The sequence below is a fragment of the Rhincodon typus genome, chromosome 5 (assembly GCF_021869965.1).
Source record: "Rhincodon typus isolate 14 chromosome 5, sRhiTyp1.1, whole genome shotgun sequence".
NCBI classification, from domain to species: Eukaryota; Metazoa; Chordata; class Chondrichthyes; order Orectolobiformes; family Rhincodontidae; genus Rhincodon; species Rhincodon typus.
Genome location: NC_063336.1, coordinates 20,514,909 through 20,540,604, shown reverse-complemented (window position 1 = coordinate 20,540,604; position 25,696 = coordinate 20,514,909). Strand labels below are relative to the sequence as shown.

Sequence of the window (25,696 nt, the reverse complement as noted above, 5' to 3'; positions counted from 1 at the left end):
CTACACCTTGTTATCTCAGATTTTCCAGCATCTGCAGTTCCTACTATCTCCGCTACTACTCTGGGAGATTGTTGTTTTTGGTGGCCTCTGGGTCTTAAAGTCCGTCAGCTCAGGCCTACCCTTCAGGGTGAGACTGTAAGTCAGTCGTAATCTTCTTTTCATTGAGGATGTTTGAGGGAGGAGGAGGATCAAGGGTCTCAGAGGCAAGGGCAGGGGCAGCTTTACAGAGGTCAAACCCCTTGTCCATCCTCCATGCCCGCAATTACCCCCAGACTGGGGCAATTGGATACCCCCTGTTCCCCAGCAAGCAGGTTGCTGGTTGGGAAGGGACAGGGAGGCAGGGACAGCTGGTGAGTTGAGGCCTTTAGTTGAACATTTAAAGGGCCTTAATTGATGACAGTTCAAGGAGCTCACCCAGGGGGGTGGTGGTGTGGGGGGCTGGGGGGGGAGGGGGGGGGGGGGGGGGGGGGGGGGGTGAATTGCAATGGTGTCCCTACCTCTAAAGCTTTAATACATCATAACACATCTGAACAGGTTGAGTAAAATTTTTAAAAAGTCACCCAGAAATGCAGGCGGAAAGGGGTGAATATCTCTCTAGCACCAACTCACTCATTTACTTCACCATCTCACCACCTCGGAGGACAGAATAATGTTCCAGTATGATTATTTCATAAAGCTCAACTCATCGAGCAGCGGGAGTAAAGGTGACTGAGCACGTGAGCTTCAATGCAGGCGACACTCTGGAACAATGAGGGTGATGGGAAACTGGCTTCAACCCATGAACTTCCATATCTGACCACGTGGCATCAAGCCGAGTGTGAGCGATAGCTCTCTCCTGAGAGGGGCAGGTAGTCTATTTCAACATGTCAGTTCATTAATTACTACAACATTAACATGGGCTTAGGAATGTAAGTCCACAGGTTTGCTGAGCTGTAAGTTATGGCCGAAAGCAGCACCTGAAGTGGCTGAACCCATGTCAGAGATACATGCAAATAAATATTCATCATTCACAGTGACGTTCTGATCTGCTTGCGGGAAAGGTTTTATTCACAGCCCTTGTGAGAGGGGGGCAATTTACGCACATTGCAATTGAGTTCTGATCTATCAGATCAGTCTTGGTGGTATGTGTTACTTGGGACATTGCATGTCCGACAGCAGCATCAAGACTTGCACAGCAACAGCCTGATGCTCAGGGACCAACTGCTGTGAGGACGAGAGGGGATCAGCACTGAGCGGCAAATTAGCCTCCTCAATCTCCTGAAACATGAGCATCTCAGGAGTATCAAAGTGGCTCGGCAGGTAGTGGCAGATCTTGGCAGCCTGCTGGAAGGAACTAGCTATCAGCAAGCCTTTCCCAGAGGCTTATCATGTCCCTCAGCTTCTTTACTTGTGGATTCCTCCAGGACTGCACCAGAGACCTTCACAGTATTTCAGAGTTGGTGACCCATAAATACATTTGGCAAGTGGCTTGTTTGTAGGACTGGCATTCATGCCAAGTTTGCCAGGGAAGGCACTGACCAGAAGGAGCGAGCGCTCAGGTTTGACGTTCTAGTTGGATTCTCACAGATAAAAGGTACCATCGACTGCACTCATAAGGAAATAACGTCACCCTTTAGTCACACAGAAGAGTTCACTCAACTACACGGTTTCCCACTCCATCAATGTGATGCTGGTGTCCAATCAGAAAAAGATGTTCATTCAGATCTACTTACAAGATTTCTGGGCCACTGCCATCATGCTTCTGTCCTGTGGCCTGTTCTCTTCACATCTCGAAACAGAGTTACCACAAGCGAATGGAGACAAGAGATGCTCACTGGACAGAATCATACAATTGTTCTAATGCAAAACAAGGCCATTCAGCGCATTACATCTATGCTAGCTCTCCAAATGAACATCTCACTTGTTGCCATTCTTCGGCCATTTCCCTGTAGCCCTGCTCATTGTTCTTTTTCAAATGACCATCTTTGAGCATTTTGAAATGCTCAATCAAATGTGCCTCCAACACACTCACTGGTAATGCATTCCTGACACAAATTACTCATTTGCATGAAGAAAGATTTTTCACATATCACCTTTACTTCTTTGACCTATTACTTAAAATCCAGACCCAATCGCACTTGATACTTTCATAAGGAGAAATGGTATCACCCTATTTATGTGTGCACCCACAATGCTGTTTGGGAGAGAGTAACAGGATTTTAACCCAGCAACAATGGAGGAGAGGTGATATAGTTCCAAGTCAGGATGGTGGGTGGCTTGCAAGGGAACTTCCAGGGTGTGATGTTCCCATGTATCTGCTGCCTTAGTCCTTCTCGGTAGTAGAAGTCATGGGTTTGGAAGGTGCTGCCAGAGATGGCTCAGAGAGTTGCTTATGCACATACCCACACAGGTCTCTTTGCCCCTGCACACCCTTCAGTTTACATTTCGTCTCCATTTCTTCCTATCAAAATGTAACACCCCACCCTTCTCTGCATTCAACTTCACCTGCCACATATCTGCCCATTCCACCAAATTGTCTGCCCTTTTGAAGTTCTACACTCCTCCTCACAGATTACATGCTTCCATGTTTTGTCCCTTCTGCAAGTTTTGAAATTGTGCTCAACTTTGATTACAAGCCTGTTGTGTGGCAATGTATCAAATAACTTCCGGGAGGTCTGTGTACACTATGTCAGCAACACAGTGCTTAGTCAACATTTTCTGGTACCTTTTCAACAAAACTGCAGCAAGTTAGTTAAACATTGTTTTCCCTTAAGGAAGTCACATTGGTTCTCCTTAATTTACTACATTTAACCAATTGACTATCGAGTTTGTCTCAAATTATTGTGAACTGAAGCTTCCATCATGGGACAAGATAAAGACTGGTGATTGGCACCTCTCAGTGGTGTTGGCATAGACAGAGGTGAATTGCATAGATCCCTTTCACTGCTGAGATGCTCTTGTTTGGCCTGCTCTGGGTTTTGGAACCCGTGACAGTCCAGCCAGAGACTGATCCACCTGAACCTGTGCCAGGAGACCCTTAGTTATTGGGACGCAGGTGACTAATAAGTGGGCCAGCTCGGACAAGAGTCCGCACTTCCATTTTCCCTCCCATGGTTCAGCCTCCTTCCCCTGCTAGCGCTGAGCTGGAGAACACTTTGCTGCAGATCAACGGGGCGATGCGTGGCCGGGCCTGGTGTATCACGTACCCTATTTAAATTGGCGTTCATCGTGCTGGAGGCATTGATGTAGGTTGAAATGCACTCGCTCAGTTGCTGCACTTGACAGGCCACAAAGGTGGCCTCTCTTTCCAAAGACAAGGACACAACTTCTTCAAGTGGTACTCGCACTTTGGATGGAGCAGACTCCATCAGGGCCCTTTGAACAAAGAGGTGAGAGCCTGAAGTGGAAAGATGTCTGATGTGGAGGTGGGTGGGGAAAGAGGCAAAGACCTAGGGGCTGGACTGCATGAGTTGCCACAGTCAGGGGTTGCCACGGTCAGGTCGGGAGAGAGGGAGGGAGGCTCACTGTTGATAGAGAGCCTTAAGGCAGAAACCACCCCCACCCCACCATCAATTCCCAACTACAGGATCCGAGCAGGCTAACCTGCCAGACCTGCTCTGAATCCCCTAATAAGCTTTCAGTTTGGAAACATCTAACATTCCAGTCGCGACGAGATCCACAAAGACAATTTGGCTTTCATTGTGACCAGCTCTGTACATCACCCCTCCCTGATGATCCAAACAGTGGCCAGCACTGTGTTCCATCGAATGAAATCTCCCTCTTGTCTATACCTGACTATGTTGTGGGTTGAGGTTTTGGAGCACAGTCAACTGTGGACAGCCATTGACGACCCGCAACATTCCCAGATCAGGGACCACTTTCAGACTCAGAGTAAAGACACAAAACGTTGTGGAATTCTCCAACGCAAAACTTTGTGGAGGTCAACCCACTGAATATATCTAAGAAAGAAACAGACACATTTATACAGCAGAACCATGGTGCTCAGGTAGAAGATCAGCCATGGCCATATTGAATGGTGCAGCTTACTCACTGGGCTGAATGGCCTACTCCTGCTCTTTTTTTCCCTGTTATCTTATCTTTAGCCAAGTGTTATCATGACAATCTAAGAACACTTCCAAATTCAGTTCTACTACTTGGGTAGATTCTACATGATTACAATATTGGCCAAATTATGGATTTTTCTCTAATCAAAGATAAAGTACAAATGCTGTAGAGGTTTTTCTTTCAGTTCAGCAAAACATATGCAAAGGCATTTTGTTTTTAAATCTGGATGTTTCCGAGGAACTGTTTGTGATTGTATCAAACTCATTTTGCATGAGAACTTTTGAGGGGAGGGAGAGCCTTCCCTGAACACAGAGGTGAAAGGACAATTTGGGACACTGTTTCCCTGCAGAATCTTTCCCTTGGATTTTGGCAAAAACGGCTTCAGCCACTTGCTGAGATTCCAAAAATCCCCTCATTGAATGTGACCTCGGACAGAGGTCTGGCGGGAAGTGGCCTGTGGAAACAAGGGGAAAAGGGCCAAATATTCCAGCCTGGTACATTCTGGCACAATCAGATTTGGCGCAGTAATGTAGCCCATCTGGAGAAAGTTCATGCACCACACCAAATGGATTCACACAAATAATTTAATTAGAAAGAGCAAACGGCTATCAAGCCAATCTGAATTAAAATACAGCTGTAAAGCACTATGGGATCTGTAGGCCTTAATTAACACAGTTCATAGCAGAATCTCTAATATTCAAATTCGACTGTTTCTAATTAAAATGCATAAGTACGTTATTAATCACACACAGCCTTAGTCCTTGGTGGACACACAGTAACATAATTAGAAGTGGTCTGTCAATTTTCAACAATTTGTCCTCCTCCAGATCTCCCCAGCATGACAGACACCAGTCTTCAGCCAATTTCATTAACTCCCCATGAACAAAAGAACAAAGAACAGTACAGCACAGGAACAGGCCCTTCGGCCCACCAAGCCCATGCCTACACATGATGCCTTTCTAAACTAAAAACTTCTTGCCTCTCCACGGTCTGTATCCCTCTATTCCCTGTCTATTCATGTATCTGTCAAGATGCCACTTAAACATTGCTATTGTACCTGCTTCTACCAGCTCCTCTGGCAGCGCATTCTAGGCACTTACAACCCTCGATGTAAAGAATTTGCTTCTCAAGTCTCCTTTAAACTGACCACCTTTTACCTTAAACCTATGTCTTCTAAGTCAGAAGTCACACGACATCAGGTTATAGTCCAACAGGTTTATTTGAAATCACAAGCTTTCGGAACAGGCGAATTCACCTGATGAAGGGGCTGTGCACCAAAATCTGTGATTTCAAATATACCTGTTGGACTATAACTTGATGTCATGTGACTTCTGACTTTGTCCACCCCAGTTCAACATCGGCACCCCCACATTATGTCTTCTAGTAATTGGCATTTTTACCCTGGGAAAAAGCCTCCAACTATCTATTCTATGCTTACCTCATGTAATTTTGTAAACGTCTATCAGGACGCTCCTCATCCTTCAACGTTCAAGTGAAAACAAACCATGTTTGTTCAATCTCTCCTCATTGTGAACACACTCCTATTCAGGTAATATCCTGATAAACCGTTTCTGTGCCCTCTCCAAAGACCCCACATCCTTCTGGTAGTGTAACAAACACACAGTACACAAAATTCCAAATGTGGCCTAAAGTTGTACACAATTGCAACATGACTTGCCAATTTTTACAACCTATACCCCCAACTGATGAAGGCAAGCATGCCATATGCCTTCTTGACCTTCTTATCCACTTATGTTGCCACTTTCAGGGTACTGTGAACTTGTATGCCTAGATCTCTCTGTATGTTGACGCTAGTAATAGGTCTGCCATTTACTGTATACTTCCCTCCTGCTTTAGATCATCCAAAATACATCACCTTGCGTTTGTATGGGTTCAATTCCATCAGTCATTTCTCTGGTCAAGTCTCCAGCCTATCTATATCCTGCTGTATCCTCTGGCAATCCTCCTCATTATCCACATCTCCCCCAATCGTTGTGTCATCCTCAAACTTACTAATCAGGCTACCTACAATCTCCTCCAAATTATTGATATATACTACAAACAACAAGGGTTCCAGCATTAATCCCTGTGGAACACCAGTGGCCACAGATCTCCAGTCATAGAAACACCATTCAACCATTACTCGCTGTATATGACCAAGCCAGTTCTGTATCCATCTTACTAGCTCACCAGGATCCCATGTACTTCGTCTTCTGTATCAGCCTGTCATGAAGGACTTTGTCAAAGACCTTGCTAAAGTCCATGTAGACACCATCCACCACCCTGTCCTCATTAGTCATCATTGTCACTTCCTCGAAAAACTCAATCAAGTTTGAGAGACACGATCTCCCCCACACAAAACCATGCTGCTTATTGTTATTAAGTCCGTATTTTTCCAAACGTGAATAAATCCAGTCCCAAAGAATCTTCTCCAATATTTTTTGTACCTTTGTCATAAGGCTCTCTGGACTGTAATTTCCCAGATTATCTCTGTTGCCCTTCTTAAACAAAGGAACAACATTGGATCTTCTCTATTCCTCTGTTACCTCTCCTGTGACTGAAGAGGACACAAAAATTTCATACAAGGTCCTGGCAATTTCCTTCCTCTCCACTCTCAGTATTCTGAGATAGATTCCATCAGGACCTGGGGATTTGTCCACCTTAATGCTTTTCAAAACATCCAGCACCATCTCCTTTACTATATTGGCACACCCTAGAATATCAACATGTCCCTCCTGAGACTCACCAACCCCATGTCCTCCGTTGTGAATGCCGATGCAAAGTATTTGGGACGGACCTCACCCACACCTGTAGCTCCACATATAAATTCCCTCCTTTGTCCTCAAGTGGACCTATCCTTTCTGCAGCTACCCTCTTGCTCCATATATATATATAACACCTTGAGATTTTCTTCAATCCTGTTTGCCAAAGACATTTCATGGCCCTTTTAGTCCTCCTAATTCTTTGTTTGAGTTCTTTCCTGCTATCTTTATATTCTTTGAGGGCTCTGTCGGTCTTCGGTTTCCTATCAAAAACAAAGTTGCTGGAAAAGCTCAGCAGATCTGGCAGCATCTGTGAAGGAAAAAAAGGAGTTAACATTTTGGGTCAGATGACCCTTCCTCAGAACTGCTTTCCTAAATCTTACATATGCCTCCTTTTGTCTTTTTGAGCAAGCTGTCAATTTTTATTGTCATCCAATGTTCCTGAATCTTGCTATCCCTATCCTTCATTTTCACAGAAGCATACTGGTCCTGGAATCTAATCAACTGGCCTTTAATAGATTCTCATGTGCCAGTTGTGGATTTACCCTCAAACAGTTGTCCCCAGTCTACATTCCCCAGTTCCTGTCTAATATTGTCATCGTTAGCCTTCCCCAATTTATTAATTTCACTCAAGGACTACTCTTAGCCTTAACCATAAGTAACTTAAAACTTATGGAATTACGATCACTGTTCCCCCACTGAAACTTGGATCACCTGGCCGGGCTCATTCCTCAATATCAGGTCTAATATGGTCCCTTTCCTAGTTGGACTTTTTACGTATTGTTTCACAAAACCATCCTGGACACACCCATCCCCATCCAAGTCCCTGGCATTAAGCAGTTCCCAAGAAATGTAGGGGAAGTTAAAATCACTCACCACAACAACTCTGTTGTTATTACATCTTTCTATAATCTGTCTATATATCTTTCCCGTGCCACCTGCTGGCTTGGGAGGCCTGTAGTAAATCTCATCATAGTGACTATACCCTTCCTATTCCCGAGCTCGGCCCATATGGTCTTGTTGGATGAACTCTCCAAGGTGTCCTCCCTCAGTACTGCTGTGATATTCTCCCTTATCAGTCACACAATCCCCTCCCTTCTTACATCCCTCTCTACATCACTTGAAACATCTAAATCTAGAACATTAAGCTTCCAGTCTTGTCCCTCTAGTCTGTAATAGCTACAACATCATAGTTATTTGAAATAATCCAAGCTCTAAGTTTATCTGTCTTACCTGTCATACTGCTCACGTTAAAGCCAATATGCTTCTGACCGCCAGACCCACTCTGTTCAGTAAGCTTCATAAGGTCAGAAGTGGGGATGTTTGCAAATGATCTCACAATGTTCAGCACCCTTCGTGACTCTTCAGGTACTGAAGCAGTTCATTTTCAAATGCAGCAAAACCTGCACAATATCCAGGCTTGGGCTGATCGAGTGGTGAGTAACATTCTCTCCAAGCAATGACCGTCTTCAACAAGATAAAATCTAACCATTTCTCTTTGCCATTCAATGACATTATGATCGTTGAATCCCTCACTGTCAACATCCTAGGAGTTACCATTGATCAGAAAATGAACCGGCGGTATTTTCCCTGGATCATCGGAGGCTGAGGGGTGGCCATATAAATGTTTATAAAATCATGAGAGACATGGATAGTTTGAATAGCCAAAGTCTTTTCCCCAGGTTATGGGAGTCTAAAATTAGGGGGCACAGGTTTAAGGTGAAAGAGGAAAGATCCAAAAGGGACCTATAGGGCAACTTTTTCATACAAGAGGGTGGTGTTTGTATGGAATGAGCTGCCGGAGGAGGTGGTGGAGGCTGGTACAATTACAACATTTAAAAGACATCTGGATGGGTACATGGATTGAAGGGTTTAGAGGGATATGGGCCAAATGCTGGCAAATGGGACTAGATTAATTTAGGATAACTGGTCAGCATGGACGATTTGGACTGAAGGGTCTGTTTCTGTGATGTATGTCTCTATGACAATATGAAGCCAATGGCTAGAAATTCTGAAGCATGTAACTCACCTCTTAATGCCTAAACTCTGTCTCCCATCTACAGGGCACATCAGGAGTGTGATGGAATGCTCCCAACTTTCCTGGATGAGTGCAGTTCCAACACTCAAGGTAGTGGACACCAACTATGGTAAAACAGGCCCCTTGGTTGGCACCTTGTCCACCAGCTTCCACACTCACTCGCTCGCTCCCTCAGTGATGCAGTGTATACCATTCCCAAGATGGGCTGCGGGACTCACCAAGGCTCTTTAGAGACTACCTTCCAAGCTTGTGACCACTTCCATCTAGAAGGACAAGGGCAGCAGATCCATGGGAACACCACCATCCGAAAGTTCCCTCCAAGCCACTCACCCTCCTGACTTGGAAATATATCACCATTCCTTCACGGTCACTGGATCAAAATCCTGGAATTCACTTCCTAATGGTATTTTTGGAGTCCCTACACCAATTGGACTGCAGTGGTTCAAGAAGGCAGCTCACCACCACCTTCTCAGGGTAATTCACGTCCAATGAATGAAGAAAAGTATTTGATGTAATATATTACAGACGACACTTGCCCAATGTAGGTTGGAGCCAAACCAGACCAGCAAGTTCATGGTCAGCAACAGCAACAGCCCACAGCACCTTGTCTATAGCCAATTCTTAGGCCCCAGTGAGTAGCCACTCAGTCTGCAGACCCTCCCCTTCACTCACCAACAGCCAGTTGGAGGCCATCTACTGACAGTCCACTTGTTGTAGTCACTGCAGCTAGCTCATTGCAGCAGAACAGAAAAATACTAAAGCTTTCCCAGATTACAGGAAGCGCGCTGCCACAAACAGCAGGGGTTGGTACGATACTGCCTGAATTGGCAGCAAAAATTGTTAAAATAATCCAAAGCAGGTGAAGGAGTACAGCTGTATGCTGTATCAAACTGTGCCACATTCCCTTACATTGCAACTTAAAAATTTTTCTCTCTTGTGAAGAACCTCAAAAACTCAAGGTCACAAGAGGGATCTATATTAACACAATTTGCTCTCTCTTTCCTGTTCGTATTTTGCTGATGGATGCAGCAATGAGCACATGTTCTTGTTAGTTGAAAGTATCTGTGAGCTGACCCACCTGAGAACTGCTGATATATGCCAGGAACCGAGCAGCCTCTTCCTCCAGTGAGTGGTATGAACTGACCCAGGGTTGGAGTTCAATGTGCCATCGACGTGACTAGAAAGGGAAGACAGGCTGCAATTACTGTGTGCAAAAGCTTCAGTTCATCAATCATTCAATAAATAAATCAATGATTGTTTGTAACTCAGTTCTCATGGCTATTAAGTGATTAGTGATTTTGCTTTGCAGTTTCCATTACAGTTAAATTTGCAAAACATGGTACTGAATTACTCAGCGATTTTACATATCTGTTATATTACATGAGAATTTCGTACTTTGTAGTGTGCCAGTTCTCCGTATAAATTACCAATATTTTTAACTTCCCATCCTATACCTCTATTGAGGGAATCATTCCTGCAAAGTGAAACAATTCCCAAGCCAAAAGATGGTAACATCAAAACTCAGTAAGTTGTGGAGCCATGAGAATAATGCATTTGGAATAGGCTTGATACACAGAACATACCACTCTACAGCTTGGGATTTGATAATACAGAGCTACATCAGTTGTACTGATCTGTAATATATTATAGCGAACAGAAGCTCCTTGTTGCTTCCATCATTTCTGGAGTGCAAAATATTTGCTTCAAAACTAAGTATTAAAATACAGTTTGTTGAAACATTTTTCTTGCAGAATGCCATAATGCGCTGGGATGAACTAATGAAAAGGGTGGTGAAGGCAGATTTAATAATGGCTTTCAAATGGGAATTGGATGCACACTGAACGGAAAATATTTTCAGAGCAATACAGAAAGAGGACAGTGGAATTAATTAAAAAGCTCTTTTGAAGGTGAGACAGAAACCAGATGGCTTTCTTCTGCATTGTATGAGCTCTGTTGACTCCACTTCTTTCTAATCCAACATGGTTGCTGGAATAATCTGTGACCTCCCATGCAAATTTGACAGTTGACATGGTTCAAATTTCAGATTACACTACTGTGTGCTGTCACTGAGATTGATTTGGAAAGGCTTTTCTGTGAAGTCATATTGAAGGCTCTACTGTTCTCTCTCAATGGAACTGTCAGTTCATCATGGAGACATGGTTTTACCAATCACTGAGATTGGCAGGTGAGTCTTCGATTGAACTCCTACCATTTTTAGCGTCTCTCCTGTAGCTGTTTGAGGCCAGCTCTACACCATGGTTGCTGTGAAATTGATTTATCTCAATGAGAAATTCTTTCATCATTCACTTCCCCATCATTAGCTGACAGTGACTGGCAGCATAATGTTGCTATAGGCATTCCTGCACTTTTATAGAAACAATTTGTTGAACAGGAGACATGAAAATGTTAATAAGGAAGGTTTGGTGATTTATAATACCGAGAGTGCATAAAACAGAAGAGAAACCCTTGATTCAGAGTGAACCCTGACATCTCCATATTGAACCCATTGTTGAGGATATAGTAGAGTTGATTTCGCTCAGTTGGCTGGAGAGCTGGTTTGTGGTGCAGAATGATTCCAACCCCCATGCAGACTGAGGTTACAATGAAGCATTCTCCTTCTCAACCTCTCCCCTCACCTGAGGTTTGGTGACCCTCAGGTTAAACTATCACCAGGTGTCTCTCTCCAATGGCAGAGCAGCCCTATGGTCTGGTATGACTATAGCGACTTTAGCGTAAAACTCAATACTTCCTGCTCTTGATGTTTCCTGACTCCAACTGCACACAGAGGCTGAAACTCTTTTTTAAAAAAAATGTAAACATAGTCTGACAAAATTGAATAGACAATCTCAAATTCAAATTTCAGAGCTTAGAAAAGATAGATTTTGAGCATTTACTCCACAATATGAAGAGTACATTGTTTCATGAAATCAGCAGCAAATATACCTTCATGTTTGATGCTATGGTTACAGTAAGTCATTCTCAATCTCCTTGTACATGGGAGACAAATGACATAAAACTGTGGTGCATATTAATAGCTTCTTTTACACACACTTCTTCAGAAGTAGGAAGGTTCTCTCCAAAGATGCATGAACTCAGTTAAATTCAATAATCTAAACTGTTTAAAAAAAGGGGCTGCCCATTTAAGATCATGATGAAAAGAATATTGTTTCTCTCAGAGGGTCATGAGTCTTTGAAACTCTCCACCGGCAGCAGAAATAGACTCCTTGAATATTTTCGGGGCAGAGGTAAATAGATTCTAGAAAAGCAAGATGGGTGGAAGATTATCAGGCAAATAAAGTAATGAGGTACATTACAGTCTGGCTGAATGCAGGGGATGTTGAGGGGCCGAGTGGCTTTCTGCTCTGAATTCATACATTCGGCTGTAATTACTGTCAGCAATTTATGCTCAGCAAGCCCCCACAAATGGAAATGCCGCAAACAACTGATCAGTCAGTTTTCCTTGAGGTTGGCAGAGGGGAAGGTATTACTCAGAATACCAGAGAGAAATCCCAAATTCAACTTTGAATAATGTCATGGAACCCCTTATTTGCAGCTGAGAGGGTAGCTGATACGGATTTACCATTGGCAGTTCAGTAATGGCCAAGAATATGCAGTCATCCTGATTCGCTCCAACCACTGTCAATTCCATAATTCCATCTGGCAGTGTTTTGAGTAGGATTACCCTCTGGACAACCGCTGACATCATTCATCATTGGTCCGTCTGTACCCTGTCAGCTGGCCACCCAATCTCTCCACGCTTGGAAACAAGAACTGAGCCAACCTTGGAAGAGCTGTGAAGACAGAGAGCAACTACATTTCTCCACAGCTGTAAACATCTGTTTTTACTGTCCGAGGTGGGGGGAGGTGGAATGAAGGATAGATTTTTTAATGTAGTTTATCTAATGTTTCCAGTTTATCAAAGTAATGAAACTAAAGTATGTGGTGGAACTGTCATTATTCTTTAGGCTGCTCATTCTCCTATCTTTGACCTCCTTCCCCCCATACCACACTCAGGCCCTTCCCACATTACTAGCCCAGGCCCTTTTGCCCACCGTCTTTCATCCCTTGGGTACTCTCTTCAACCCCACCCATTGCACACAACCCCTTCCCCACCTTGCCAGGCCCAGGTCTGGCACCCCATCAACCTCCTCCTCATGCCACACAGTTCCAAAGGCCATTGATCCCAGATAAACCTCCATAGAGACCCGACTGATACACACCACCTTTCAACAAACACGGTCTGGGTACTACAACATTCCTGTGACTCCACTGTGACAGTAGGATGCAATTAGCAAAAGTTCTAAAGCATATGCATGGCCTGCAAATATCATTCCTTTATTTGTTTGTGGGATGTGGGTGTCATTGGCTGCCCATTTGTTGCCCATCTCTAATTGCCCAGAGGGGATTTAAGAGCAACTCTGAAATCAAAGTTCTAAACTGTGAGAAGGCTAATTTTTGTAAGGTCGGATATGATTTGGCCAGAGTGGAGTGGGAGCAGATACTTTTCGGTAAATCTGTGTCAGAGCAGTGGTGCATCTTCTGAAGGAAACAGGGAGAGTGCAGAGCCAATGTGTTCTAATAAAGATAAGATGGGACCAATAAACCCAGCGAACCCTGGATATCCAGGGTTATACAGAACTGGATAAACAGAAAAAGGGAGGCTTTGGTAGATACCTAGGCCTGTAAGCAGCAGAAGCCATAGAGGAGTACAGAATTTGCAACTGCTCTGGCAGCATTGGTGAAGAGAGAGCATAGCTAATGTTTGGGGTCCAGTGGCCCTTCTTCAGAACTTCCCAGAACATTAACTTTGCTTTCTCTCCACAGATGCTGCCCAGCCTGTTGAGTTTCTCCAGCAACTTCTGTTTTTGTTTCAGATTTCCAGCATCCACAGTCCTTTGGTTTCATTTGGAGATTCCTCATCTAAATCATTAACATAGATTGTGAATTCTTCCTGCAGTACCCCACGAGTCACTACATCACATGAGTAATTTATTCCTACTCTGTTTCCTGTCTGCCTCCCTGTCCTCAATCCACCCCAGTACATCATCTCCAATCCCAAATGCTTTAATTTTGCAAATGAATCTTCCCCAGGGCAGGAGTCTGGGAAGCCGAAACGTCAGCCTCTCTGCTCCTATGATGCTGCTTGGCCTGCTGTGTTCATCCAGCCCTGCACCTTGTTGTCTCGGATTCTCCAGCATCTGCAGTTCCTACTATCTCTGATTCAGAGGGACCTTGGTGTGTGGGTTCACTGGTCCCTTAAAGTAACAGGACAGGGAGATAAAGTGGTTAAGAAGGCACATGGGATACTTGCCTTTATTAGCCAAGGGCTAGAGTTTAGGAGCAGGGAGGCTATGGAGGGACTGTGTAGGGTATTGGTCAGTCCATAGCGAGAGTGTTATATGCAGTTCTGGAATCCACATTACAGGGGAGGGTGGTTGTGATAGCACTGGGGAGGGTGCAGAGGATATTTACCAGGATGTTGCCTGGGCTGGAGAGTTTCAGTCATGAAGAGAGATTGGACTGACTGGGGTTATGTTCCTTATTGCAGGGAGACTGAAGAGGTAGGGGAAGCATGATTGAGATGAGGGGCATAGACAGGAAAAAACTTTTCCCCTTGATGGGAGGGAATCAATGACCAGGGCGCATAGATTTAAAGTGAGGGGGGATAACACAGTGTGGAGCTGGAGGAACACAGCAGGCCATGCAGCATCAGGGGAACAGGAAAGCTGATGTTTCGGGTTGGGACCCTTCATTTTCTGAAGAAGTGTCCTGACCCAAAACGTCAGCTTTCCTGCTCCCCTGATGCTGCCTGGCCTGCTGTGTTCCTCCAGCTCCACACTGTGTTATCTCTGACTCCAGCTCGGCAGTTCTTACTATCTTAAAGTGAGGGGGGTTTGTTTTCACCCAGAGAGTGGTGGCAATCTGGAACTCACTGGCTGTAACATGTATCATAACATTTAAGAATTATTTAGAAGTACACTTGTGATAATGCCAAGGCATGCAAGACTATGAGCTAAGTGCTGGAAAATGAGATTAGAATACTTAGGTGGTTGTTTATGACTAGCACGGACTTGATGGGCTGAAGGGCCATTTTCGGAACTGTAACAACCAAATCAGCAAACTTTCACAAAGGTTCATGGTCCTGTGTTAGTGACTGGCAATTCCCTGTTTCTGCTTTTACAGACAGGAAAGAAACATGGGTGTTATGGAAGGAGGAAAAGATCAGGGAGGCAGTTCGTGGTCTCTCTCCACAAGGTTTGCTGAGATGATTCTTCTGTGGACCAGATGCTGCTTCTCAATCTTCCTTCTCTGGATACTTACATTTGTTTTTGGGAATAACTGGTTCACACTTAGAGAGTTTTGACTGACTACTTTTAATAAATCAGTTTGCAGCCACTGAGGGGAAATAAACTGGCTATCCTCAGGCTTGAGGTGCCTTCTACTGAAGAAGAAAAGAACAGCATCCTTACTTCTAGACATTCAGTGGCTTCTCCTAATCATTCACCTACCGAAGAGCCAATCATATAGTTATTGTCAGGGAGGAGGTTGTCATCGATGTCTATGTCACAGACCAATCAGCTACTTGTTGCCAGCCAAATCTCCATTTACACAGCCATCCTGGCTCCAGCTCATCTAGAACCAGGCTTTTCCCACTGCTTGAAACAACATCTGTATAAACAGCATTCACAGTGAACGCTAGGTTACTTATTTTCAATAAGTGTAGTAATTCTTCGATAGTCTTTAACTTTAAAATAGTTCTGTTCCCATTTCAGCCATCAATCAAAATAAGAAAGGATACATTCTTTTCAATACCAAGTGGCTTATTTTTAAAGCTTTCTCTGAGTAAAGGCACTAACAAAAAGTGAGAGGAGAATGTGTTTCACACAAATAATCTCAATACAAAAGAATGGTATTGTCACACATCCCACAGGAAATCTTAAATGATTTGTTCATGAACTCAATTATACACTTATAGGGATTTGCCTCCTGCTGTCTCTCTCCTACACAGATCTTGTGAAAAAGACCCACTTGTTTTGAAGCAGATCAGCTGCATTTCCATTTGATCTGCGCCCACTGATGAAACACAATTTAATCATTTCATTTTCCTAGGACACTGTATTGATTAAAGCTCTTTATAAACCCACAGGTAATGACAGATTACAGATCAGCAGCCTTCAGGTTTAAGAATCAGAAATGCCTTCCCTGATCCACAGCACAGCAAACTTTTCAAACAGGAATAATTATTCCTTGAATAGCTTACTGGATACTGGCCTCACATTGACATTAAGTGACATTGAGCCCCACAGACTGGGAAAGACCGAGTCATCATAATCATGTCCAAACCACTTTGAGGGGAGACATTTTCTGAAGAAGGGTCTAGGCCCGAAACATCAGCCTTCCTGCTCCTCTGACGCTGCTTGGCCTGCTGTGTTCATCCAGCTCTACACCTTGTAATCTCACTTTGAGAGGTGGAAGGGTTAAGGGTGTTTCACATATCTCTGCATTTGGCGAAGGGTAAATCAGCCAAGTGTATTCCTAATGTGCACTCAGTGCCCTTATTGCAGGCGGGTGAAGTTATACCCCAAAGTATGTCAGCTATGGCTCAGTTGGTAAGCCCTCTGTCCAAAAACTGTGGGCTCAAGTCAAAAGTTCAGCATGACAACTTGGCTGGCATACTTACGCAGTATCGAGGGAGTGCTGCACTGTCAGAGGTGCTAACTTTCAGATAAAAGGTCAAGCCGCTCAGGTAGGTGCAGACAATCTCACATCAGTATTGTCGAAGAGCAGCCAATATTTATCCCGCAATCATGAAAACCAAGTTATTTGGTTATAATCGCTTAGCTGTTTTCCATGTTGCTGTATTGGTTGCTGTATTCCCTACATTAGTACAGTGAATCCATTTCAAAAATACTTCATTGACCATCAAACACTTTGGGAAGTTTGATGGTTGAGAAATGTGCACAGAGACTGTCTCCAGCATGAATTGGCACTGGCAGGAAAGGAGAAAACCTGATCACTTTCTGTAGTTGGGCTGCACGACAATGAGTTCAAATGATTTTGTAGCCTTTTGTCCTTTATACTGTAGAGGCTGTAAGTATCAGTGCTTTGAATCAAACAAAAGCTTCCTTTATTTACCACACTATGTGGGGTTCTACACGTCATCCATTTGAAAGGATACTTGCTGTTGTTTTCAGTGTTGAAAAAGGAAAAAGAAAAATCTTACTGAAAATGTTCTTGTCTTTCTGAGCAACAGACAGCATTGTGATAAATCGGGAAGATAATTGATTGTGATTGCACTACATCATTGTTCGGGTTCTTAACTTCAGCAGCTATAGTGTAAGGGCCACTGACTCCTGGTTGATTTGACTAAAATGAAGCTCGTTTCACTCAGTAGTGGCTGCACATCTCAATTCAAAAGCAAAACTGTTACCTTCACAACACTAACTGCGACTTTATTCTGCTTAGTGTACCAAAGCAGATACTCTGGTCCTATCCATCTGTGTCCCCTGACTGCATCTGCATCACTTCCTCAATTCCACAATATTGATGGGAAGGATCGTAATCAATGCCAGAGAGGCTAAGCCCACAAACAACATGACAATTGACGAGTTTTCTATATGTCTCTTCATGGGTGAAAGGACTGATTTTAACATCACAAAATAGAATAAGCCATTACAAACATTGGTGAAACATTCTCAGTGTGACAGCCCTTAACGTTTTATAATGGCCGTTTGTGTTTTTCTAATTCCTGGTATGGCCGTATTCTTCCTGCTCATCTTGAACTATCTTGCATCATGTCACTGTTATCTAGATGCCAGTTAGAATCTTCTCCTTGCTAAAAGCAAACTTAAGCTAACCTTACTTTTAACATAAATGCTCTCTTTAATGTCTTTTGAATTGGCTGATGGTGTACATGACATTTGGCTGAAAGAAAAGTATTCACATTTCTACATTTTTACACACATGGAGACCCAGTGGAGGTTAGTGACGGAGCCAGACAAATGAGTTACTGTGGATGTTGTTGGTATGAATTTCTAGAAAGGAATCAATACGGTTCCTCACAAAAATAAAGTTGACAAAAAGAAGGGTGTGTGGTTTGAACATTGGGATTGGGGTTTGGTTGCAAGCATGGAAACAGACTGCAAGATGTGACAAGCACGATCTCCCCGGTGATCAGATCTGGGGATCGGGACTTTTCACCATAATTGTAACTGATTTGGAAATGATCTATCTAGGTTTGCAGATGATACTAAATTAGGAGCAGCAATAGGCATTGCAGTAGATTAGAAAACATTCCAGAGGAGCGTAGAGCAGGATTTTTACTTTGTTTTAGGGTGGGAGTAATGTTAAATTGTTGCTTGTTTCTGGTTGTAGAGAGTGATGGCGCGTACAACAGAAATAATTGACAAAATGGAGCTCAAAGGCTGTTCCTCATCTTCATGATATCTCCTTAGATGTAACACTGGAGGCTCTAAGGCCTCATGGGAAGATGTTCTTCCCCTTCCGGCAGAAGGAGCAAGCTTTTGAGTAAAACAAGCAAGGCGTGGCATAAGGTCAGCAACAGGAATGGTGCCACACTCATGGATTTAACAATGAAACTGGGATCAGATGTAATCTCCACTATGGTCGTGTTCTTATAATGGGTCACAATCAACAATTAATCGAACAAAATTTTATATATTTAGAAGCACTTTATATTTGTATCAAGTCAAGTCATTTATACGAAACAATGTGTTTTTGCTGAATGCAGAGATAATATGGCCACACCAGGAATTAGAAAAACACAAACAGCCATGTGTTTTTGCTGAATGACCATGCAACATCACCAGGATATCCTGGAACATTGGCCCTGCTGTCTGCTATGTGCACGTGTCTCTAATTTGCAAGATGCAAGTTCAAGTCCCATCCAGGGCTTAGGCACAGACATCAAGGCTGAAACTCCAGTGCAGTGGGCAAGAGCAGTGAGGTGACATTGAGTTTGTACAACACACTTATTAGATCTCAGCTGGAGTACTGTGTACAGTTGTGGGCACCACATTATAGGAAAGATGTGAACGGACTGGACAGAGTGTGCAGGCAATATACAAGAATGGTTCCAGGTATGAGAAACTTGTTACAAGAATAAATTGAAGAAGTTGGGAGTGCCCTGTTGGAGGCGCTGCCTTTCAGACGAGATGTAAACTGAGACCCTATCTACCTGTTTAAGTACATATATTACATACAATCATCCTATTTTAAAGCTGAACTGTGCAGTTATCCCTCATGTCCTGGCCAACGTTTATCCCTCAATCACCATCAAATGGTCATTCTCACATTGCTATATGTGAGCTATCTGTGTGCAGATTGATTGCCATGCTTCCTACATTACACTGCAGAGAGGTAGCACACCTCACTACAAAGTGCTTTCAGATGTCTGGTCGTCATGATAAGCACGATGTAAATGTAAATCTTATTGGGTGTTGTTGGAGCTTCACTCATGCAGCAAAGTGGGGATTATTTCATCACATTCCTGACCAGTACCTTTTTGATGATTGGCAAGCTTTGGGGAGTTACATGGAATTATTCACTGCAAGATTTAGAGCCTCTGACCTGCTCTGGTAACCACTGTATTTTTGTGGCTGGTCCTGTTGGCTTTCTGATCAATGATAATCTCAGAATGTTGAGAGATGCAGTGATAGTAAAGCCATTGAATGTCGAGATAAGCTCGTCAGATTCTTTCTTGTTGGAGATGGTTATTATCTGGCAGTTGTGTGGTGCGAATGTTACTTGCCACTCGTCAGTCCAAACCTGCATGTTCCTCAATGTTTTTACTTGAGGACTGTTCTTGAGAATGCTCCGGGTTACTGTGCCATGAGTGACAAGCACCAGATTCCTCTCACCTCAATCCACACACCCACTTGCAAGAAGTTTGGAAGATGGAAGCTTTGAATGCATTGGGTCTTGGGCAACGTGAGAAGTTTAAATGATTTCTTTGTTCAGATATTTCACTAGAAATGCAGGCTTCAATGTGAATCTGCAAAATCTTTTGAGCGAAGTCTAGGAAAGAGCCTGTTACCCTGGATTAAGCAGCATTCTTTAATTGGATGTAGATGTTAATGAACGTCTAATTCAACACAAGCCATTGTAAATTATGTTAAATTCATGCCATCTGATGTTGGGTGTTGGTATGTGCATTCTGGAATTAATCAGACTTCAATGCTCATACAAGACCCAGAGGGTAACATAAATACCTCCATCAAAGCAGAGCTGTTAGCAATTTATTTCTGGTCCATATTGTATTTGATAAATGGTTTTCTAAGTACACGCTGCCTTGTTAGGTTTTTTCTTGAAAACTGAACCTTCTTCTAAATATGAATTCAATCTACTCTGTCCTTATTGGCTCAATAGCTTCTTCCACTCATAGGAATGTGATGGAATACTCCCCACCTCCCTGCATGAATGAAGCTCCAACAATACTCGAGAAACTTGACACCATCCAGGACAAAGCAGCCTGCTTGATTGACACCCCATGCACCAACTTCAATATTCATTCCATCCACTAGTGACACACAGCAACAGCAGCATGTGCCATTTACAAGATGCACTGCAGTCAAGCACCTTTGGTAGCATCTTTCAAATCCTCAAATTCTACCACCTCAAAGGACTGCATTACCTTCATCCTGCTCTGCAAAGTGCAAATGAACTCACTGACTGTCTGCCGGAAGTGAACATACTATCTCACTAAAAGGTCTGGGAATTTTCTGCTCAAACCACAATAACGTGTGCGAGGGTAATCTACTCATCGTTCACTGCAAGACAGGACATTGAAATGTCAGCCCTGACATCCTGTTTCTTTCTTGCCTGGCAATTTCTTCCTTGCTTGGCAATTTTTCAGCAACGAATTTAAATAAAGTCAAAACATAAGAAAAATGCTCCTTTGAAAAGCCAAACACAACATGTGGTTTATCAACAATTACTTTCAGTTGTCTGAGGCCCTGTGGATGAGTGACTGAGGCCCTAAAAATTTGCTGGCTCCCCTGTGGTTGAAAACAGACAGTGATTACTTCATCTAATTTCTGAAGTCTGGTATACACGTGGAGCCACTTTGGGAATCACAGGAGATGTAAGAGACACAGGCAATACACTAAACTAAAAAGAATAGGTTTTATGATTGTATCTTCTTGTAAATGTTAGTAATTTGATATATTCAAAGTGATCTGATCGATTCAAGGAGACCACTACATGTGTTTTAAAATTCTGGCTATGGAAATTCATTTTGTCATGCACCCCAGGCTAGATGTTGGCTGGAAATGGGGACATGCATCTAAACCTTGTGACACACAATCCCATCCTAACTGTAATTCAATTATTTAATGGAAATACTTCACAACAAAAAATAAATGTCAAATATCAGTCTTCCAAAAGAATCTAAATCTTTCCCTTTAACCTATTGTCTACACATAATTTTAAAAAAAAAGACTTATTATGAAATTTGCATTGAAACCTCCAACAGAAACATTTGCAAATTGAATGGCAATGTTAGGCTTTGATCACTACATAGCCGATACAATTCTCAGTGACACTAGGTTCTCACTTAATGTGCTCTAATCACAATTTTATTTTTGCTGGCAGGTCATTTCACAGAGGGCACTGAAATAACTCTTCAGCGGCCAACATCCCATAACTGATTGCCCCTCATTCACAAGTGCACAGCCTTTGACAACAGCATTCTCACTCAGTCAGGTATTCATAGTCCCATATTGCTGACACTCCCATTTATATTGGTCAGTCAGGGCTCCCTGATTGGACCAGATTAACAGCCCCAATCAGGGCAGCTGGCAGATCTTGTTACAATCACTAGAGGGACATGTACTGAATAAGAGGGGAAGGATAATGTACTTGCTCTGTGCTATCAGCAACCACAGCCTTTACCAATGCCTGGAGCATCAGTAAGTGGCATCATCCTCTGTCAGATCTGACCCCCACCCCCCTTTAGCACCAGCAGTGTTATAGTGTTATTAACAGAGGTATAGCATACAAAGCAGTAAGGTGATATTGAGCTTGCACAATACACTTGTTAGACCTCAACTGGAGTACTGTGTGCAGTTGTGGACACCACATTATAGGAAAGATGTGAATGGATTAGACAGAGTGCACAGGCGATATACAAGAATGGTTCCAGGAATGAGAAGCTTGTTTCAGGGATAGGTTGAAGAAGTTGGGAGTGTCCTACTTGGAGAGAAGAAGGCTGAGAGGTGGTTTGGGAGAGGTTTTCAAAACCCTGAGTAGATTTGGGGGGTTGGGGGAGGTAGAGCTGTCCTGGCACCTGAAAGGAACAAGAACAAGGGGACATAGATTTAAAGTGAACTGCAAATGAAGCAAAGTTGATGTGAGAAAGAATCTGTTTCTTCCCACACAGTGTGGAATGCTCACGACATTCAAGATGGCATTGGATGATTATTTGGATAAAAAATTATGTACTATGGTATCGGGGAAAAGCAGGGGGTTTGCACAAGGTAATGAAGCTCTCTTTATGAGTTGGCGCAGGCACAATGGGCTGAATAGCTTCTTTCTGCACTGTGACATTCGTTGATTTTATACCTTGGAAAACAGCAGCGAGACTTTCCCCTCAAGGAGCTGCGCTCGTCTTCCAGCTTCTCTTGCTCAGTGTCTGGGACCAGTTCACCATGTCTTTGACATGCTTTTTTTTAACTTGCAGCTCTTCACATGGAGGTGTAATCATCTCAGGTATTCCCTTCGGGCCCTCTATCAATTACTCCGTGCACTGAATGCTCCATCACCACATTTCCCTCCTTGGATTACGCAGGTTCCCTACCTGCCTCCACAAAGAACAGGAGGATTGTCGGAGGCTGACCCAGGGAATCCTGTACCAGGATGTGGGTGGCCAGACCAAGCAGGCGAGGAACATGCAACAAGGTGGAGAGACTCGAGTTCAGCCTCAGTACACTTCACACCTTTCTGGGGATGGTCTTGAAACCGTGCCCAAGCCCCCTCGACCTGTCTGTCTTATTGCTCAGTTGTCGATCCTCCCATCTTTTCAGAACCCTCTAGTAGTGTAAACAGAAAGAAAACCAGTCATTCCCAACATCCGGAGGAGAATTCCCAGAGCTCACATTTTCAGGAATGTGTATGATGATGTGCATGAAGAGTGTACTCGGACCTCTCTGTGTGACAGGAGGGTCTGTGCAGGAAGAGCTCAAGTCTCAATGACTGTGTCTAAACATAAAACACTAAATTACACTCTAACTGTCTCCTGCAGCTGGCTCACCACTATCTTCGTTTTGTTTAATGGGATTATGATGTTGCTGACGATGCCAGCATTTGCTCCTCACCCGGAAATAGTGACTTGCTAGACCACTTCAAAGAACAGTTTGGAGCCAACCCCATTGCTGTGGTTCTGCAGTCACATGTGGGTCAGACATAAAAACCGAAAGAACTGCGGATGCTGTAAATCGGCAACTAAAAACAGAAATAACAGTGTGGAGCTGGAGGAACACAGCAGGCCAGGCAGCATCAGAGGAGCAGGAAAGCTGACATTTCGGGTCGGGACCCTTCTTCAGCCTCAGCATAATTCACACCTTCCTGGGGTCCGGTAACCCTTTCCCCTCCCCCATTTCTGAGGAAGCGTCCCGACTCGAAACGGCAACTTTCCTGCTCCTCTGATGCTGCCTGTGTTCCTCCAGCTCCACACTGTGTTGTCTCTGACTCCAGTATCTGCAGTTCTTGCTATCTCTGAACAAAAACAGAAGTTGCTGGAAAAGCTCAGCGGGTCTGGCAGCATCTGTGAAGAAAAAAAAATCAGTCATCGGACCCAAAACGTTAATTCGAATTTTTTTTTCTTCACAGATGCTGCCAGACCCGCTGAGCTTTTCCAGCAACTTCTGTTTTCCTTCGTAGGTCAGACATCCTTCTTTAAAGGACAGTGGTGAGCCCGACGAATTTTCACAAAAAATTATAATAGTTTCACGGTCAATATTTCTGAGGCTAGTTTTCAATTCCAGGCCAAATAACTGAATATAAGTTCCACCAGCTGCTGAGGTGGGATTTGAACCCAGGTACCCCGAGCATGAATCTGGGCCTCCGCATTTTTAGTTCTAGTACGGATAAACAAGAAATGAACTTGCCTTCCCAGTGCAAGCCTACCCCATAAATGAACAATAAAATATCCATTGGTGGAAGCTTCATAGAAACCCAAATGAAAATGGAACTCCTGCTGAAGTTACAGGAACGGAGTATTTCCTGACAAAATTTCCCGCAATTATGTGTCATAAGGCATAATGGTCCTGCAAGCGTGATATCTTCCAACTAGCTGTTATCAGGAGCATGGAAATGCCCGTAAAGTCCCCATTCGGATGATGAATGTCTCCTTCCCAGATGTAAGTGCCCAATCTGAACTGAGTTCAAAATTCTCTATCCAGAAACGATGGCCTTGATATGCGATAATCGATTCTGCACTGCTGTAAGAGAAGTTCGATAAATAGTAGCAAAGCAGCGCCTTAGAAACATACAGTTAACTTTGAAAAAAAAAATCCATTCCTTTTCATTCACCAGATTTTGGGCATGTTTACATTGTGACAGCAGCATCAGGGCAAAGCCAAACTATTTCAGGGAGACTGCAACCTCTGCAAATTCATCTTCCCAGACCTAACTCCCGTCCACTAGGATTTCCAGGTTCCCCATCGGCAAAGTGGTTTCCAATTACCCTCAATCCAACGGCTCCAGGACAATTAAACACAACGCTGCAGGGCTGGTGTGGACAGCTGGTATTTGAATGTGAGCACAGCTGAAGTCACTGCCAGTGCTGGGAACCCTGGGAGCTCCCTACAGCAGCAGGTACATCTGTCTGCAGGAATGGGTGACCAAGGAAGGAGAGCCCTCAAAATAAATCGAAAAAGTAAACCGCGCGCTGATTTCTGTCTGATTATTTTACCAACAAATGGTTAAAGTCCACATGAAAGGACTGAGTGAATGAATATTGAGATCAAACGCTCAACGCTGGAGTTTATTATTCATCTTTTATTTACTAATCAGAAATTGAATGTAACACATCTGGATTCTCAATCAGCCAAATGTGACCAGTAGCTGATATGTTAGACAGCTTTGGAATGAAGGATGCTGTAACAGCAAAAGCAATTTGTTGAGAAACAGGCTTTAACGTGTTGAGAAACCACACTGGGGCTAAGTCCAGAACAATGAAGTTTTAGTGCTTGTGCCACATTGATAGCCACAGTTGATATGGAGATCATGAACCTACAAGGGTTACCTTCTGCCCCCACAGCATTGTAAATTGCCAGATTTCTGGTGCTTACCCATGGAAGGTACACACTTCTGCCTCATTGAATCTTCGAAATTTAAAAAGCCAAAAGTTGTCCAAGGGGTAAGAATGAATCAAAGTTTTACAGCCTGGTCAGCCTGGATGGACCCCCTTTTACATCCTTCTTACTGTATCCATAGAAAATTAATTTCTTCTCCAAAAATAAGAGATTACTAGTGTCAATCTGGAACACTTGGTAATGAGAAACCTGCTCCTTTAGCTGTTCAGTTCAATTTGTAGCTTAGAATGGACACACCAGTCTCATGAAATGCCAATACACGCAAAGGATTTCAAGTTTTCTAACTCATTTCAATTTTCTACCAGACTGGTTTATGTAATTAAACATTTCCATCCTGCCTTAACTACCCTTAATGCTCTGCTGCCTTATTTAATCATGAAATCATTTTGACACCGAAGCCTGTATTAATCATGCTGATGGTGCTAGCCAGCCAAGTGGCAGGTGTATCAGAGATAGTAGGAACTGCAGATGCTGGAAAATCTGAGATAACAAGGTGTAGAGCTGGATGAACACAGCAG

At 43.4% G+C, this 25,696-nt stretch overlaps 1 protein-coding gene across 2 annotated transcripts in view; it reads right to left on the bottom strand.

Moving 5' to 3' along the window:
- LOC109914625 (probable methyltransferase-like protein 24) overlaps positions 1-25,696 on the bottom strand; it is a 152,113-nt gene that overhangs the window by 53,258 nt on the left and 73,159 nt on the right. For both annotated transcript variants that reach the window (XM_048596810.1, XM_020514235.2), the window contains exon 2: positions 9,923-10,021. In XM_048596810.1, coding sequence (XP_048452767.1) covers positions 9,923-10,021 — 99 coding nt within the window. The remainder of the gene's footprint in view (positions 1-9,922; positions 10,022-25,696) is intronic.